Source organism: Phascolarctos cinereus, unplaced genomic scaffold (assembly GCF_003287225.1).
Source record: "Phascolarctos cinereus isolate Bilbo 61053 unplaced genomic scaffold, phaCin_HiC Scaffold_726;HRSCAF=1367, whole genome shotgun sequence".
Lineage (NCBI taxonomy): Eukaryota > Metazoa > Chordata > Mammalia > Diprotodontia > Phascolarctidae > Phascolarctos > Phascolarctos cinereus.
The window spans coordinates 269,563,479-269,579,146 of record NW_027556098.1 but is presented as its reverse complement, the minus strand read 5'-3'; the positions used below and the strand labels follow the sequence as shown (position 1 = coordinate 269,579,146).

Genomic DNA, 15,668 nt, shown 5'->3' with positions numbered 1-15,668 from the left:
ATCCAGCCACACATCAGTTGGAACAAGAGGCATTTTTCATTTACTCTCTTTTTTCTTTGTGGATAGTTAGGCTGAACTTTTTGGAATGATTCTAGGTCTCATTTAGGAAGAAATGCAATGTGCCAGCACCTGATGGAAGCAGCACAATGCTAGCCATGAATAAGAACATCTGAAGGGCCTCACAGTCTCCATTCTTTATCTTGAGTGTCATCTCCTTATTGACCACTTTGTTCTGTCTTTTCTTGGGCTGATTTCTCCTGCAGATTTTTAAATTATTGGATTCTACCTATCCTTTCTCTGAAACCTCTGAAATCTGCTCTTTCCAAAGCACGTGTGACAGTGACCAATTTTCTTCTCCTGTATCACAAATGCCAAAAAGGAATGGTCATTTTCTTGTCAGATTGTCCCAATTTCTACCTCAGCAGCCAGATCTTTTTGTTGCTATGAATCAGGTTCAGTTCCTTTTTGGTCTCTCTCCCTTCTGAAGGGTGAAATTATCACTGAGGTAAGCCAAGAAATTATTAGCAGTTCTGCTTTTTTTTTTTTTTTGCAGGGTTGGGGTGGTGTGGGGGAAGAAGAGACAGAAAGAGACAATCAGACAATGAGGCAGAGAGAATGAGAGAGAAAGAATGAGACAGGGAGAGAATGAGACAGAGATGAAGAGAGAATGAGACAGCTCCAGCAGAAATCTGGATAACTGAAATCTTGTCACTTGAGATCTCTCTCCTCTTTTGCTTTAGTTGGAAGTGGTTTTTTTTTTTCCATCTGAATTCAGGGCATCTGTGGGCTAGAACATACCTTTACATTTAAAGGCTATTTAATAACCTCATTTGCCTTTAGGGGAGAATGCATTAAAACCACATTTGACATAGCACCTCTCCTAATTTTATAAGGCTATAGACAAGATCCCTCGCCTACCAGTTCCTGTCTAAACAATCATCTCTAGCAGAAATTCTTTCTTATAGCTAACTTAAAGTCCACAAGCTGTCATTTACTCTCCTTTGTAGTGAGGACTTGAGTGGACAGCTAGTCACGGAGCTCCAAATAAGACTGGCTCTTTCTTTTCCAAATACCCTACACTAAGATGTTTACCCTGACTCTTCCCACTCATGAGAATTTTGGCCTTCAGATGGACTAGACAGGAGACCTATCCCTCCTGTGAGTAGGCCTGCTAGGGCTCTCTTTTGTCTGCTTTCCTCCTGTTCTCCTTTAAGCACCAAGGCTTCCTGAAGCCAGGACCACAAACCTGTCTGGTGAGCAGAATGGCGGTATCATAGTGTTCAGGGTGGCGGTCACTGGTGGGATTGAAACGCTGTTGCCAGCTGCAGAAATTGCGAAGGGTGAGCCCCCATTGTCTGACACTTCTGGCCCCCACTTTTCATCTTCCACCACCAACACCTTGACCACGACTAGGTTGATGGAGTTCTTCAGGCTGGGGTGCTTGTAGATCCGAGCCGCCACTGACATCAGTGTCAGAATGTGATTCTGCCGGGAGGAAAAGACACCAGGAGAAATAAAAGGTTAAATGCTGAGAGGAGGAACCAAGAATGCAATTGATTGTCAAACAGTTCCATGCTATAATGAGGAAATAGAGGCAGATAGAGATGATGTGAATCATCCAGGGTCACACGGCTAGTGAGTGTCTGAGGCAGAATCTGAACTCGGGTCTTTCTGACTCCAAGTGCAGTGTTCTATCCACTAGGACATACTTCCTCTAGACTACTTTGAGTAGTTATTTTTAAAATAAATTTGGATTACTCTTTTACCAGTGTATTCATTCTTTCACTCTCCCCTAACTAGAGACTCATCCCTTACGACAAAGTGGGGGAAAAAGCCAATTCAGCAAAAGGAACCAACACATCTAAAAGTTTGACCTTTTATGTAGCACTTCATACCTATGTTCTTGCATAAGAGGAGTGTCTTTCTTATTTCTTCCTTCGTTGGAGCTAAACTAGTCAACTCTTCTAACACCTTCCCATGGCATAGACATTTTCTTAGAAAAAAGCAACTGATCCTGTATCCAAGGCAAGTAGGGGCTCTTCCATCCCCCCAAAAGAAATTTGCCTGGTGGTCTATGGAGTAACCTGTACTTTTCAGGAAATAGGGAGCAACATTGAGCTTCTGACATTGGAGACTGCCTGCTTGGTGGCCTGGTGTCATGAGCTTCTGTGTGCACAGTTTTGAGGATCTGCTCAGGCCTTAAAAGAAATGAGTGAGTCTAATAAGAATGAGGCAGCTCAGGATCACACCTGCTTTCAGTTCCTCCCAGGGAAGGCTGAAGGCACAGAGATCATAGTCTGGCCACGGTCCTATTCCCAAATTGCCAATTGCTTCCATGCTAGATTCCAGGGGTTTGAGAACAAGCCAGATTCCCTAGTGTCTTTTCTTTTCTCAGGGTCTTTTTCAAGCTGGCCCTCTTGGACCAGTCGACACAGGGAGAGGGGAAGGGGCAGAGTGATAGTTCAGAACTGACTGGGGAACTAGGACCCTGGCTCCCTGTCCTCAGGACAGCATCCTGCATCCTCCGAGTCATGTAATTCTATCTCCCTTCTCCTCTGTGGTCAGGAAGGTGGGAGGGTGGTGAGGACTGCAGAGGAAAATCCGGAAAGGGACATTCCACAGGCTAAAGCCATGTGTGGGAGTTCCAGACAAATCCCATTATTTGTGAATGGGATTTGTCCATGCACCTCTTGGGCCGAGAGCCAGGTATTTGGACAGCCCCACAGACATGGGGTTGGGAGGTTACTTAGCATGTCAAGCACTCCAGCAATGTTTAGGCTGATGTAAACATCTTATCAGCAATGCTAGAACTTGGCACTGGCTCTTGGAGTCATATTCATGAGAAAAAAGGCAATTATTATGCAACCCTAGGCCAAGGACTCAGGCAGTAGCTGTCAGGGGCTCGTTCCCAGACCGGATCCTTTTTTTAAGAGGGTGTTCAGAGGGACAAAAAGAGGCACTTGTCTTCTGGAGAAGGGAGGCGGAGGGTCTGATAGAACAAGAACAGCTCCCTAGGATTTCTTTACAGGTTTATGAAGGTGATTGCTCCCAAATGATAACCCTTTTCTGGATCTGTTTCCAAAGTCCTGAGTTCAAATTTGGCCTCAGACACTTAATAGCTGTGTGACCCTGGGCAAGTTACCTAACCTCTCTTTGTCTCAGTTTCCTCAACTGTAAAATGGGGTTAATAATAGCACCTACTTCCCAGGGTTGTTGGAACTATCAGATGACATAATAATTGTAAACTACTTGGCATAGGGCCTGGCGCAGAGTAAGCACCATATAAGTGTTAGCTATTATTATTATCATCTGTCAAGGAGTGATGATGACTTTCATAGGAGTTGTGAGGATGAGGGAAGTAGCAGATGTTAGTTGTTTAGTGCTAGCCACAATGGTTGAGCACATGGTATTAAAGGCTTTAAGAAATAAGAGTAGTCTCTGCTTTCCCTGCCCCACCCCACAAACACACAAGACTGAAAGTCAAGCACAAGTTTTCTCTGAAGAAAATATTTGTCATCTAGTTATTCCCAACTCTTCATGACATCATATAGGGTTTTCTTGACAAAGATATTAGAACGGTTTACCATTTCATCTCCAGCTCATTTTACAGATGAGGAAACTGAGGCAAACAGGTTAAGTGACTTGCCCAAGGTCACAGCTAGTAAGTGTCTGAGGCTGGATTTGAACTCAGGAAGATGAGTCTTCCTGACTCCAGGCATGACGCTCTATCTACTGTGCTACCTAGCTACCCTGAAGAAAATACAGATGGCTTCTTCAGAGGATAGAACAGGAGGGAATGGTATTTAGTTCCAATAGGAAAGACTGAGGGTAGACTCTGGGAAGAACTTCCTATCAATAAAAGCCTTAAGATATTTGAACACAAGGGAAGCCCTTAGAATTGCAAATTTACCTTGAGGTAGGAGATTGGACTATGGAATAAAAACTCACATTTATATAGCAATTTACAAAGCGCTTTCCTCAGAACAATCCTATAAGTAGTATAAAGTTGTTTTTTTTTTCCTCCCTAAGTCCTATGATTTCATCAGTATGGGAGCTCCTGGTGAGGAAACTCCCTCTACTGGGGTATATCTACAATTGTTCTTCAATTAATAGTCTTAAGGTAGCTAGTATATTTCAGTGGTAGGGACTTGAACCCAGGTCATCCTGACTCCAAGGCCAGTCCTCTATATACTATCAGTGTCAACTTTATCATTCCCATTTTCAGGTAAGAAAACTGAGGCTCTGAAAGCTTGACTTGTTCATAGTTGTAAAGATAGTATCAGAGCTGGGACTCAAAGACAAGTCTGGCTCTGAGTTTGAGATGCTTTCCACTATGAAGTACTGACTCCTAACAACATGACATCTTAAGGTCTTCTTGTGATTTCTAGAGATTATCTGTCAGCACCTATTGAAATGGAAAGACGGAAGCTTAATTCCCTTTGCTGAACCTCCTTCCCTTCTCCATCACTTGTCACCTTAGCTCTTGACTCTTTCTTAGCTTTGATGGGTACTTAAACTTCTTCTTGGAGACAGGCCTTTGGGAGGAAGAATTAAGAAGGCACGGAACTGAGGTAGCTTAGCTGGCAACAGCAGTGGCACCCAGAGGCAGGGGAACCTCTGAATCCCTGCTAATTCTTTGGGTCTGGGCCCATGCTCAACCTAGAAAGCCACCCTCGGTAGGTAGGCTCAGCAGCTGGCCAAGGAAAAGGTCAAGTTCACTTGTTTTACCATCTGGTATCTATTTATACTCCCCCTGCCTACAGAATAAGTATGTGCTGCTGAGGAACGAACAAGATCCTGTCTCCCTGGGCTGGTCTGGGCCCCAGCAGAGTCCACAGGAGGTGGAGAAGAAGAGATGAGGGAGCTTGGGTGGGTGGAATGAGGCATCAGTGGCTGGACCAACTCTAGGGAGTCAGCCTCTGTGCCTTGACCCTCACACCTAAGTGGCATCCTTGACTGCAGATTCTCAGAGTTGGAAAGACTTTAGATACCATGTAGTCTCAACCTGAACCTGATCAAGAATCCCTTCTATCTATCTATCTATCTATCTATCTATCTATCTATCTATCTATCTATCTATCTATCTATCTATCTATCTATCCATCTATCTATCTATCTATCCATCTATCTATCTATCTATCTATCTATCTATCTATCTATCTATCTATCTATCTATCTATCTATCTATCTTTATATCTATATATAGACAAGTGGTCCTTTTGTACCCCTTGAAGATCTTCAGTGGGGGCAGGGGAGGGAGCCTTACTTTTCAAGGCAGGCAACCCATTCTACTATTGGATACTTCTTAAGTTTTTTTTTCTTACATAGATTATAAGGAAAGTCAGACCAAATCTCATGATACCCCACCACCAGACAGTGTTATAGGTGTCATAGGTACTTATGATGGGCTGAATTAGAAGATTTTAGTCCCTTGAGACACTTTAGGGAAAGGTTTGACATCTAGATAGGTCTCCTCCATTTGCGGTTCCCAGGCTCTGGGAATGACCTTAACCAGGGATAAGGAACCTTCGGCCTTGGGCCATATGTGGCCTCCTAGGTCCTTGGATGCAGCCTTTTGACCGAATCCAAGTTTTACAGGACAAATCCTTTTATTAAAGGGATTTCTTCTGTGAAATTTGAATTTAGTCAAAAGGCCACTCTTGAAGACCTGCAGGGCCACACGTGGCCTCGAGGCCCCAGGTTCCCTGCTCCCGACCTTGATGTTCTACTGGACCACCTTGGATATAACCTAGCCTTTGATTCCTTTAGGCACCAGAAGGGAAATCTTCTAAGAGAGCCAACTGACAACCAAAAGTAAACGGTGAATGACATCCTTTGATACTATGCTTTTTCCTACTGGATGGGTCACAAAGAAGAAATATTTTTTTGCTTTAGCCCCAGACAACTCCTTTTTCTGAGACTGATCTCCTAGAACCTGAAATAATTCTGAAGGGTAGGGTGGCAGGAGGGCTTAGAAAGAATAGAGTGATGAAAAGAAAAGAGAAGGTCCAGGAAGAACTGCTTTCATCCTTCCTTCCTCATGAGTTCAAAGGTTTTCAGATCCTTGAAATACCCTTAGCCAGAACAAAGGGAAATCACCTCTCCAAAGCAGGTTATTTTAATAACAATAATAGCTAGCATTTATATAGCCCTTTAAGGTTTGAAAAGCACTTTAAGTATGTCATCTCATTTGACATCTCATGACAATCCTCTGAGATAGGTGCTGTTATTATCCCCATTTTATAAATGAGGAAACTGAGGCAGAAATGGGTTAAGTAACTTGCTCAGGGTCACACAGCCAGTAAGTGTCTGAGGCAGAAAGTAGATTAAACACCAGAGGATTACCTTCAAACATATCACCTTCTCCCTTCCATATCACACATCTGTGCTAGGGAAAAATTGAAGTTACTGCATAGATCATGGCACATGTCCGCTCCTTTCTGGTGGGAATCCTACCTGAACCATCCGAGATGGCAAAGTTTAGAAAATAATAGCTAATGATCTATGGGTTTGTGCCTTTAAAATAGACTTACTTCACTGATGAGCTGTCCCATCAGTACCCACAGAGGGCAGCCACCTCTGCTAAGCAGCAGTACCTGTCAGAAGTCAAAAGCTGTCTCCTCTTGCTATTTATATCTATGACAATGACTCTGTCTGGCACAATGAAAGAGAAAGGAATATTGGGTTTAAGATCCAGAAGCAGATCTGCTACTCATGACCACATAGCTAGAAAATCATTTAAGCTCTCAGCCTCAGTTTTCTTATTTGTAAAATGGGGACAACAATGTTTACACCATCTTAGGTTGCCTTGAGGAAACACAATCTATAAATGTGAGTTATTGTGCAGTCGTATCCCTTCATTTAAGACAGGGCTGCTTTCAAACTATCATAGGCAAATATATGTAGATCTTCTGACCTCCTTCGTGTGGTTGACTCTCATTGTCCTGAAGCACTTCCTGATATCTGGCCACAGGTCTTCCTATTGTAATTTAAGGTTATTTTCTATGGTGTCCATTTATTTTCTTCAACTGAAAGAAACTTTTGCTTGATTCTCATTTTTTTCCCTTAGCTATGGGAATTTAGGAAAGTTATTTCATCTGTAGAAACCTCATTTTTTTCATCTGTAAAATAGGTATAGTATTTGTACTGCCTACCTTGAAGATTTATTGTAAGGAAGGGGCCTTGTAAATTCTAGAGTGCTATGGAAATGTAAGCTGTTATTATAATTGGGAGAACAATGGTAGACATGTTTGGGATGTGTATGGGGTAGAGGTGAAAAGAGCTGGGAAAGTTCCCTTATCTTTTGACTGTGTTGATTTGAACAACTATATCTGACAGTATAGGATAGGGTGTAGAAAAGAACAATAGGCAGAATGTAGCTTACAGTTTAAAGCAGGTGATCTTAAACTTTTTTTGTGTTATGGTCCTCATTGGTAGTCTGTTGGAGCCTATGGACTGCTTCTCAGAATGATGCATAAAATAAAATATGTAGGGTTACAAAAGGAACTAGTTATATTGAAATACAATTTTTATATTTATATATATTATATATATAAAACACACACACACACATTTTATATATATATATATATATATATATATATATATTTTATATATGTGTGTGTGTGTGTGTGTGTGTGTTCATGGACCCCAGGTTAAGAACTCTTGTTTTAAAGGCTATCCTACCTTCTCCTAGGTCGATTTAGATTGTCATAAAGGAATTGGGGACATTTGTCTCAGGGCTTGTGGGGTAGCCATTTAGCACTTTTTTTTCCCCCTAGAGAATAAGCAGGATGAGGAAAGGAGACATTAGTGACCTGCCCCTAGAAACAGTCCTGTGGTGGTTAGGCATCAAGAGATTAGCTCAGAATGCTTTGGAGAGGTTTTCCAACTCCATGCCTGAGAGCTCCAAAAGGACAGAAGAGAATTCAGAAGACCAGCCTTACCGTAGATACAATGACAAGCTGGACTCTCACCTAGGGGTTCCCATGCTGAAAGACTTGGGGGCACCAATCAATCTGCCACCCAGTCCTTTCTTGCTCCAGTTTCATCCAGGGTTACAATTAGCAGGAGCCGGATGTAGCCAGAGTTAATTGAATCTTCTGAGGTGGTCCCCTCCCTTTCAGAAAGCCCCTTTGTTAGAGCCCCTTAACTCTGAAATCAGATAAGGAGGTGGGAGGCAGGGGGCCCCTTTTGTCAAAGGATTAAGTGAACTCAATTGCATGGGTTCTGGAAAACTTCATAGGCGCCTGACAGTGAGACCTGCCCAGGGCAAGTTTAATTCCTCCCTCCCTCCCTCATCCTTGAGGGTTACTGCTTTTTAGGATAGGGCAGAGAAGCGAGCTTCCCATGAAGGTAAAAGTCCAGATATGGGCTTTTTGAATGGTTAGCTTTAATTGTCCGTTCCCATAAGAGAGGAGACCATATTCAGATAAGTAGAGTGCTAACACAACCTGCCCTCCCCCCTTTTTATTTATTGAGATGCCTACTTCCCCTAGGTTAGGGACATGGGCTTCTGGAGGCAGGATTGCTCTCAGAAGTAAAATGGGAAATTGGAATAAACAGCGGAAGATTAAGGTTAGAACTCAGGTCTCCCAATTCATAGTCCTGTATCTTTCATGCTCTGTTATTCAACCTCTCATTAATGGAAGAAGTCTTTGGGAAACTGCTTGAAGAGGTATATTATGCTATGTTATATTTTTTAAAGTGCCTATATGGAAAGGGTGTCCTGGCCCCGGGGATGACCCTGTGACCAAAGCTACACGGGGCTCTACGAATCTGCTTCTCTTCTTTGTCCTGCTCTCCTAGCTGTGTTTTCATTTATTCTTCCAGGAGTGCCCTGGAAGGGGTGGAGAGGAGGGAAAAGGCATTGAGCAGAACACAGCTTGTCTGTTGTGTTCTGCACATCATCAGCTTGGTTCTGTAGCATCTCCACAGCCAGGGAGGACGTCAGTCGAAAGAGGCCAGTGGGCGGTCATGGGAACAGCTATGCCTCAGTCCTTTCTCTCCCCTCCAAACCCCAGCTTCACCAAAGTGGTGACAGCAGAGGAAGAGATACTCAGTGATATAACGAGATCAAGGTGGAGACAGAGGGGCTAGTGGAGCTGAGAAGTTTTTTTTCCTTTTAGGATTAACTTCAGAAGCAGCCCCAGAAATGGACAGACTGACTCAAAGAGAGGAGAAAAGCTTAATGCTTTTTCAGGTAAGTTTCCCTATGCCACTGGGTATATATGCCCAGAAGTGCCTGTGTATAATGTGGGGGACAGAGATAGAGAAAATGTCTGTATACAGATGTGCTGAGTGTGACTCTAAAGCATTAGGTCACTCAAGCCATGATCACAAAGAACTGAAATGCTATTGGCAGGCACAGCCAGTGAGAAATAGCTAACATGCCAGATACTATAGACTTCTTTTGACTTTTTGCAGTGGGCTTGAACATAAGGGATCTGAGGGCATTAATACTAGCCTAGGAAGAAGGGGCTATGGGAGAGGAACTAAGTTTCACCTCTCCTTTACCCAAAATCCCTACCCATTTTACTGCCAAAATGAATTTTCTTCAGCCTAGGAAAAACAAGGGCTATCTCAGCTCAATCCACTTGCTTGAAAGCATTTGGAACTTATGGGTTAGACACCAAAGCTTGTCTGTCTCTGGCCAGCTGTAATGCCCAGTGATGACAGGTATTTGTTAAAAACAGGACCTTGAAGCTTCAGTTTGGCTATAAAGACCCCTAGATTAGATCTGCTTTTTATGTTTTCTCCCTCTCATTTTTCATAGGGTTTCTTCCTCCACTTTCCCTCCCCCTCCCCTTCTCTTTATCATTATCATTTTGACATATAAGCCAGAAACCAGCCTTGGGGGTGGGTGGGGAAAATGAGTTTAGAGTGAATCTGTTATGCTCTCTTACTGGTAGGGCTCCCAGGGCAGAAGTACCTAAAATGAGGGAGTGAAAGCAGCAGTCCCCTTAAGCATATTTCTGGTATCTACTCTCTGGAGCCTTCTTTCTGTGGGAATTAGAGGAAGAAGGTAGGTTGACTGAGCAAGCCGGCACCTGCCTCTGATTCCATGACCAATGTGGAAAATGTAAGCAACATAGACCCAAACCCAACCCATGTGGATAGACTGTCTGGGTGAGGTAGAGCTGCCTACCTGTGCTCTAGAAGAAAACAGTACCAAGGGAGAGAGCAGGTTTGAGTGGCTGAGGCTTAGCCGGGGTTTTTGTGGTAATCACAAGTATCAAGTAGAACTCTTATCCCGTAATACTCCATATGACAATCAGGCTTGAATGAATTTCTTAATGACAAGAGGGAGTGGGAAGGTGGGGTGAAGAAGTGGAAGGTAAGCCTATTTCCTTTCCCATGGCTTCTTTCCTTTAGGCTGTCATAAGTACCCTTGGTCTCTTAGCTTCATGCCGACTCTGAAGGGCACAGATTGAGGTTCCTGGGAGTCTGGATTGATTGGCAGCCAGTGGATGCCCTTGGTTTGGAACTGATTTCTACATGCTCAGTGCTCCAAGGGATCAGTTTCTCCATTCCTGGCACAGGTCCTGGTTCTATTTTTCCCTAGGAGCAGAGAGAGGATAGCTCCCCCCTGTCTCTGGCACCCTCTCTACCAACTTGGGTCCTCCATACTTTGGAGAGGTGGTGAGTCTTGGGGAAAACAGATATGTCCTGCTTTGTCCATTTTGACTACAAGTGGTTTGGGTACAATTTACTTACTTCTAGGGCTACTTCCTGTGTCCCACTTGAAGGCGGCTGTGTCTGTGATCTGAGACCAGCAAGGACACACAAAGTACGAGGCTTTAGAAAGATGGGCTTATACTATACTCATACATTTATAACACACACAGACACATACACACCATCCAAAGGGTTAACACCCAACTATTCTTCCCTCCCTTTTCCACTTAAGCTCTAGTTTCCAGAGTGGAGTTTCCCACTCTGCCAGGCACACAGTCCCCAGGCAAAGGTCCCATTCTCCTCCCATCTCATGTTGGTTGTGGGCACAACCCAGTTTTGCTGGGGCTATGATCCAGGTTGGCAAATATGTTCTATACCACCCTTTCACCCCCATCAAATTCGGCTGAGCAGATAGAGAGGTTTTGGGTCACCTACTCTTCCCGGTGCCCCCCCCCCATGCCCTTTTCTTTAATGCAATCTGAGTTCTAAGGTTGAGAAGCTATAGCTGTTTACTCCTCCCTATCTTCATTTCCTTGGGTTCCTTTAGTTTCTTTGGGACAAATTAGGAAGTAGGGATGTCCACCCAAGACGTTCCCGGTTAATCTGCATGGAGAGGAGATATTGAGAGGAACTTAGGAGGGGAATTCACCCCCACACGCAATCTTGCCAGGTGCTTCCAGGATTTCAGAATGAGTGGTATGAGGAAAAAGAAAAGCTATTTTTCCAGGAACTTTGTAAGTAAAACTAGTGATGAAATTAATGAAGAAGTGAGATATGGTCCAGGTGGAAAAGTGAAGATTAGAAAGAGTTAACACTTTCCTGAGTAAAGGAGAGATGGAGAGAGAAAAGTGTCTAGAAGATTAAAAATAAATGAAGGAGTAGCTAAGGCAAGCAGAAAGTTCTTCCTGAGGGAAGACTGGAAGGAGGTGAGGTTGTTTGGGGATGCAGGCTAAAGCAGTGAGGAAAGGCATTACGAGCCTCTGGTAAGGACGGAAAGCGCGCTCCTACCTTCAGGTCCGAGCCATAGAAACGGGCCATCGAGGCGTCCGCCACCAGCAGTGTCTCCACGTATCGAGCCTCTGACACAAAGCGCTTGGTCCTGCTGGTGGCCCCCAGGGGCGGCGGGGACTCACTGGCTCCTTCCGCTTCTTCCTCTTCCTCCTCTTCCTCTTCCTCCTGGGGGTCTCCCTCCTGCGTCTCTTGCTCGGGCTCCAGTCGTAGAGGGCCTCCATCAGGAGAGCCCGGCCTCAGGAGGCTAGCACGCTCCTCCAGCCCCCCGCGGAGCAGTCGGTGTGGCTGGGTCAGGGGGTCCCCTGCGCCTGCCGGGCCCAAGGGCTGCACTGTGAACTCTTCGCCGTCCAGCAGGAAGGAGCCACTCAGACCTCCGCACAGGCTGACGGCCACCAACGACTCGGGCTGCCCATTGACTGTGCCCGAGTAAAAGCAGCTCCGCAGCCCCTCCTCGCCTCGCACTGGCCCCCCTGCCCCGCCCAGGTGCTCGATCTTGAACTCTGGGGCCAGGAAGCTGGCGTCGGGAGCCAGGCGCAGGAGAAAAGCCTTCCCGAAGGCAAACAGGTGGAGAGCAATCTCCCCCTCACTGCCCAGTAACCTCGTGGGCACCACCAGCTCATGGGCCTCCTCCCCCGGACTGGGCAGGGCCAGGGCGCTCGAGAACAGCAGCAGCGACAGCAGCAGCAGCGGCGGCGGCGGCAGCAGCAGCGGTGACCTCGGCCAGGGGGAGGCGGCAGGGCCCCGGGGCAGGGCTGGGAAGGGTGAGGGCATGGGTGACTTCGGTGTGCGACTGGCACAGGAAGACAGAAGCCCGGCCAGGGCAGTGGGGCAGGTGCTGGGAGCTGCTATAGGACGGACCTGAAAGATCTGTCACCTCGGAAGAACCCCAGTCAACCCAGTGAATTCAGATTAAGGGGCAGTTGCGGGGGGGGGACGCGAAGGGAGGCAGGCAGCCCAGGGCTGGGACTCTGAGAACAATGCGAGAGGCCAAGGCGAAGGGCAAAGGGAGAGAGAAAGACTGGGCTCTGGGCTCCCTCCGGCGGCTCAGTGGCTCAGCCCGTTTCCCTCTTTGCGGAGATCCTGCCTCCCCGAGCAGCAGCGAGCTGGGGAGCCGGCTGAGCGGGAGCAGCTGCCTCTGTGGGCCAGGCGTGGGATCCGTCCTCCTCCCCTTCCCCCGGACTCTGCCTTGCCTGCCGAGCCTCCGCCTCTCTACCCTGGGAAGCACCCGAGTGGGCTGCCGAGCCCTCCGTATTTATACTTCCTTCCCGGCTTTGACATAAGAGGTTTATTTTTGATCTCTCACTATTCCAGTTTCCCCTCCCCTGGGATCCTAGAGAGAAGCTGAAAAGAGGGAGAGGGGAAAAAAAAGTTTTGGACGAAATTTAAAGCCAATCAGGAGTTAGCGAGACCCGCCTCCCCGCCCTCCCGCCCCCACCCCCCTTTAAGTGTCAACTCCAACTTTTTTTTTCCTTTTCCCCTTTTCCGCTTTCCCATATTAACCCTTACAATGCTGGGCTGGCACCCAAGGGAGTGTGTTTATGGACACCTCTGCCCCTCCCTTCTTGAGGACAGCAGCTCAGGTAAGTCCCCTTTTCTGGCCACGGCAACATTGTCCAGATTCCTGCACAGTCTGAGGTGTCGCCCCAGAGATGGCTCCAGCTTTTATTCCTGGGGCCCAGGGAAGGGGGATTCCAGGATTTCAATTGTCAAACCCAAAGTGGGAGGCACAGAAGGGATCTACACAGCCAATTCACCGCGATAACAACCTCATCCTCATCCTAAATCAGAGATTCTGGAAAATCCCGCCCCAACTAGCTTCACTATTCACAATGGACATTGCAGCCTGGGTGGGGAAGCAGGCAGAGGGCCACATTTCCACCAGGCAAGTGCTTCCCTCCCTGTGGAGGAAGGAAAGATGGGAGCAAAGTGGGACCACCCCAGAAGATTTAAAAAAAATCAGCCAGTAGTTTTTGGACTTCTTCTTTGGAAAGGAAGGTGCTCTTCAGGAGCAGCATTGGCTGGAGGCCCTGAAAACTCATCCTTCAAGTCTGGCATAGTGTAAATTGCCTGACCTGCTTTTTGAAAGTTGTATTCTTTCACCCTACCCACGCGTCTTTGCCTCCGTTTTTTCCTCCTTTTTGTCCCTGTGGTGTTCCTTACACTCTGGATTCCAAAAGTGGGAGGGTCTTTTCAACGCCAGCCACCTCTTGACCCCTCCAGTCCTGGTTAGGTGAAAGGAATGAGACTGGGGTACAGCAATTGAAGAGGTCCTTGATTCAGTGCTTTCTTCCTCAAGGCTGCAAAGCCTGGGGGGATCTACAGAATATATTTTGAAGATGCTTGCCTTGTTTAGGGGCTCCCTTCTGCCCCCTTTTGTCAGTTCCCAGTGGGTTAGGATCCATTAGGGGTCAACACTTAGGAAAAATGGAGAAGCCAGAAGCCCCCTTCTGTCTCTGCATTCCCCTCCTTTCATTCCCGCCCCCCCCCCCCAGACCAGGGAAAGCCGAGGCTTGAGGTCATTTCTGCTTCTCATTAGCAGTTGATTCCATGCGGTAGCCAGTATTGTTTGTAGCTCATATGAGGCTCTCAGGGCTTGTTAAATTCAAAGAGAACACTATCACAACAACAACAAAAACACATTTGCGGCAGCTGAATCCAGTGTCAGATCCTCCCTTGGGCTTCAGAGAAAAATTTTAAAGCGATCACCTCTTTCTAGGGTCAGACCTTTCCTTGATATTCAAGAGAAATTATATAGCAATCATCTAATCTTAGGGCTTACTCCTTCAAAAAATCAGGCAACCTTAGAGCTAGAAGTGACCTTAGAAGATTGCTAGTCTAACTCACTTATCTGACAGTTGAGAAAATGGAATGGACAGGGAACTTGCCCTGGTCAAATTAGTTAGGAAGTAGTAGAAGCAACATTAGAACTCAGTCTTCTGGGTCCAAGCCCAGTTCTCATCCAGTTAGACATTTGGAAGAACTTTCCAACACAGTATTGAGGACTCTTAAACCTGGGAGATTTTTCGGAGATCTTTTGAGGGTAGAAACAACTCATGCGTGTCTAGGATGCTTTAGGGGAAATTTGCTGGGATACAATAAGATGGATGGAAATGATTCCAACAGTTCCCTTCCAAGCCTGAGAACTCTATGAATTTGTGAGGAACAAAATGAGCAAGACACCTCATATCTACACAAGCAGTTTAAATGGTCTGGGGACAAGCTGACCTGGGAAAAAGGACAGTGAGTAATCATTCTTTGCTCTGGGTTGTTACTAAGTTTCTGACATCAACGTTTGCTCCTGGAAGCCCCTCATTCAGCATTTCCCAGACTCCTTTTCTTCAAGAGTAAAATGCTTGCATTTTAAAAGCCAGTGGACTTTATAGCTTCCCTCTCCAGGTTCTCCTTGTCCTTTGAAATTGCTATTGAATCTACTATGGCTCCAGAGGGGCTAGAGCAGCAGATTCTGTTACTACTCCCTCCCCCTCACCCCACTCCATCCAATTTCCATCAATTTGCACTTTTTAAAAAAAAATAGTAGGCAGTGAAGGGGAGAGGGGGCCATTATTGGTGACTTGTAAACAAGACAGTGAGAGTTTCAAGTCTCCATGGAGCTTTCAGCTCTTTTGAGGGAAGAAGCTACCTACTTTCCCTTCTTTTCCCATGGAAGGTCTCTTTGGATTTTCCCTCAGAATTTAGATATTAGGAAATTTTAGATTTGTCCTCTTTCCTCGTTTAAAAACAAAATAAGAGAAGATTGCTGGCTGAGTCCATGGCTCTGGTGAGCTAACATCTCCATCATGATATCAAAGCCTGCCCCATCTTTGAGCTTCAGCAAACTTGTCCCTGGGGAAAAAAAGAAAACAAAACCAAAAAATGTAGAGGTAATTGCTACTTCCAAGTCAACCACAAGATGTCAGGCTTGCCTCAGTTAATAGCTTCAGGCACGCCTGGGCATGAATCCACCTCTTCCTAATGAAAGA

At 45.9% G+C, this 15,668-nt stretch overlaps 1 protein-coding gene across 1 annotated transcript in view; it reads right to left on the bottom strand.

Annotated features, from left to right (window-relative positions):
* ADAMTS8 (ADAM metallopeptidase with thrombospondin type 1 motif 8) overlaps positions 1-13,024 on the bottom strand; it is a 29,037-nt gene extending 16,013 nt beyond the window's left edge. The window contains 3 exon segments of the mRNA XM_020963811.2: positions 1,247-1,344; positions 1,347-1,485; positions 11,686-13,024. Of these exon segments, the coding sequence (XP_020819470.1) occupies positions 1,247-1,344; positions 1,347-1,485; positions 11,686-12,459 (1,011 nt within the window). The 5' untranslated portion in view covers positions 12,460-13,024.
* Between the last annotated feature and the right edge of the window lie 2,644 nt (positions 13,025-15,668).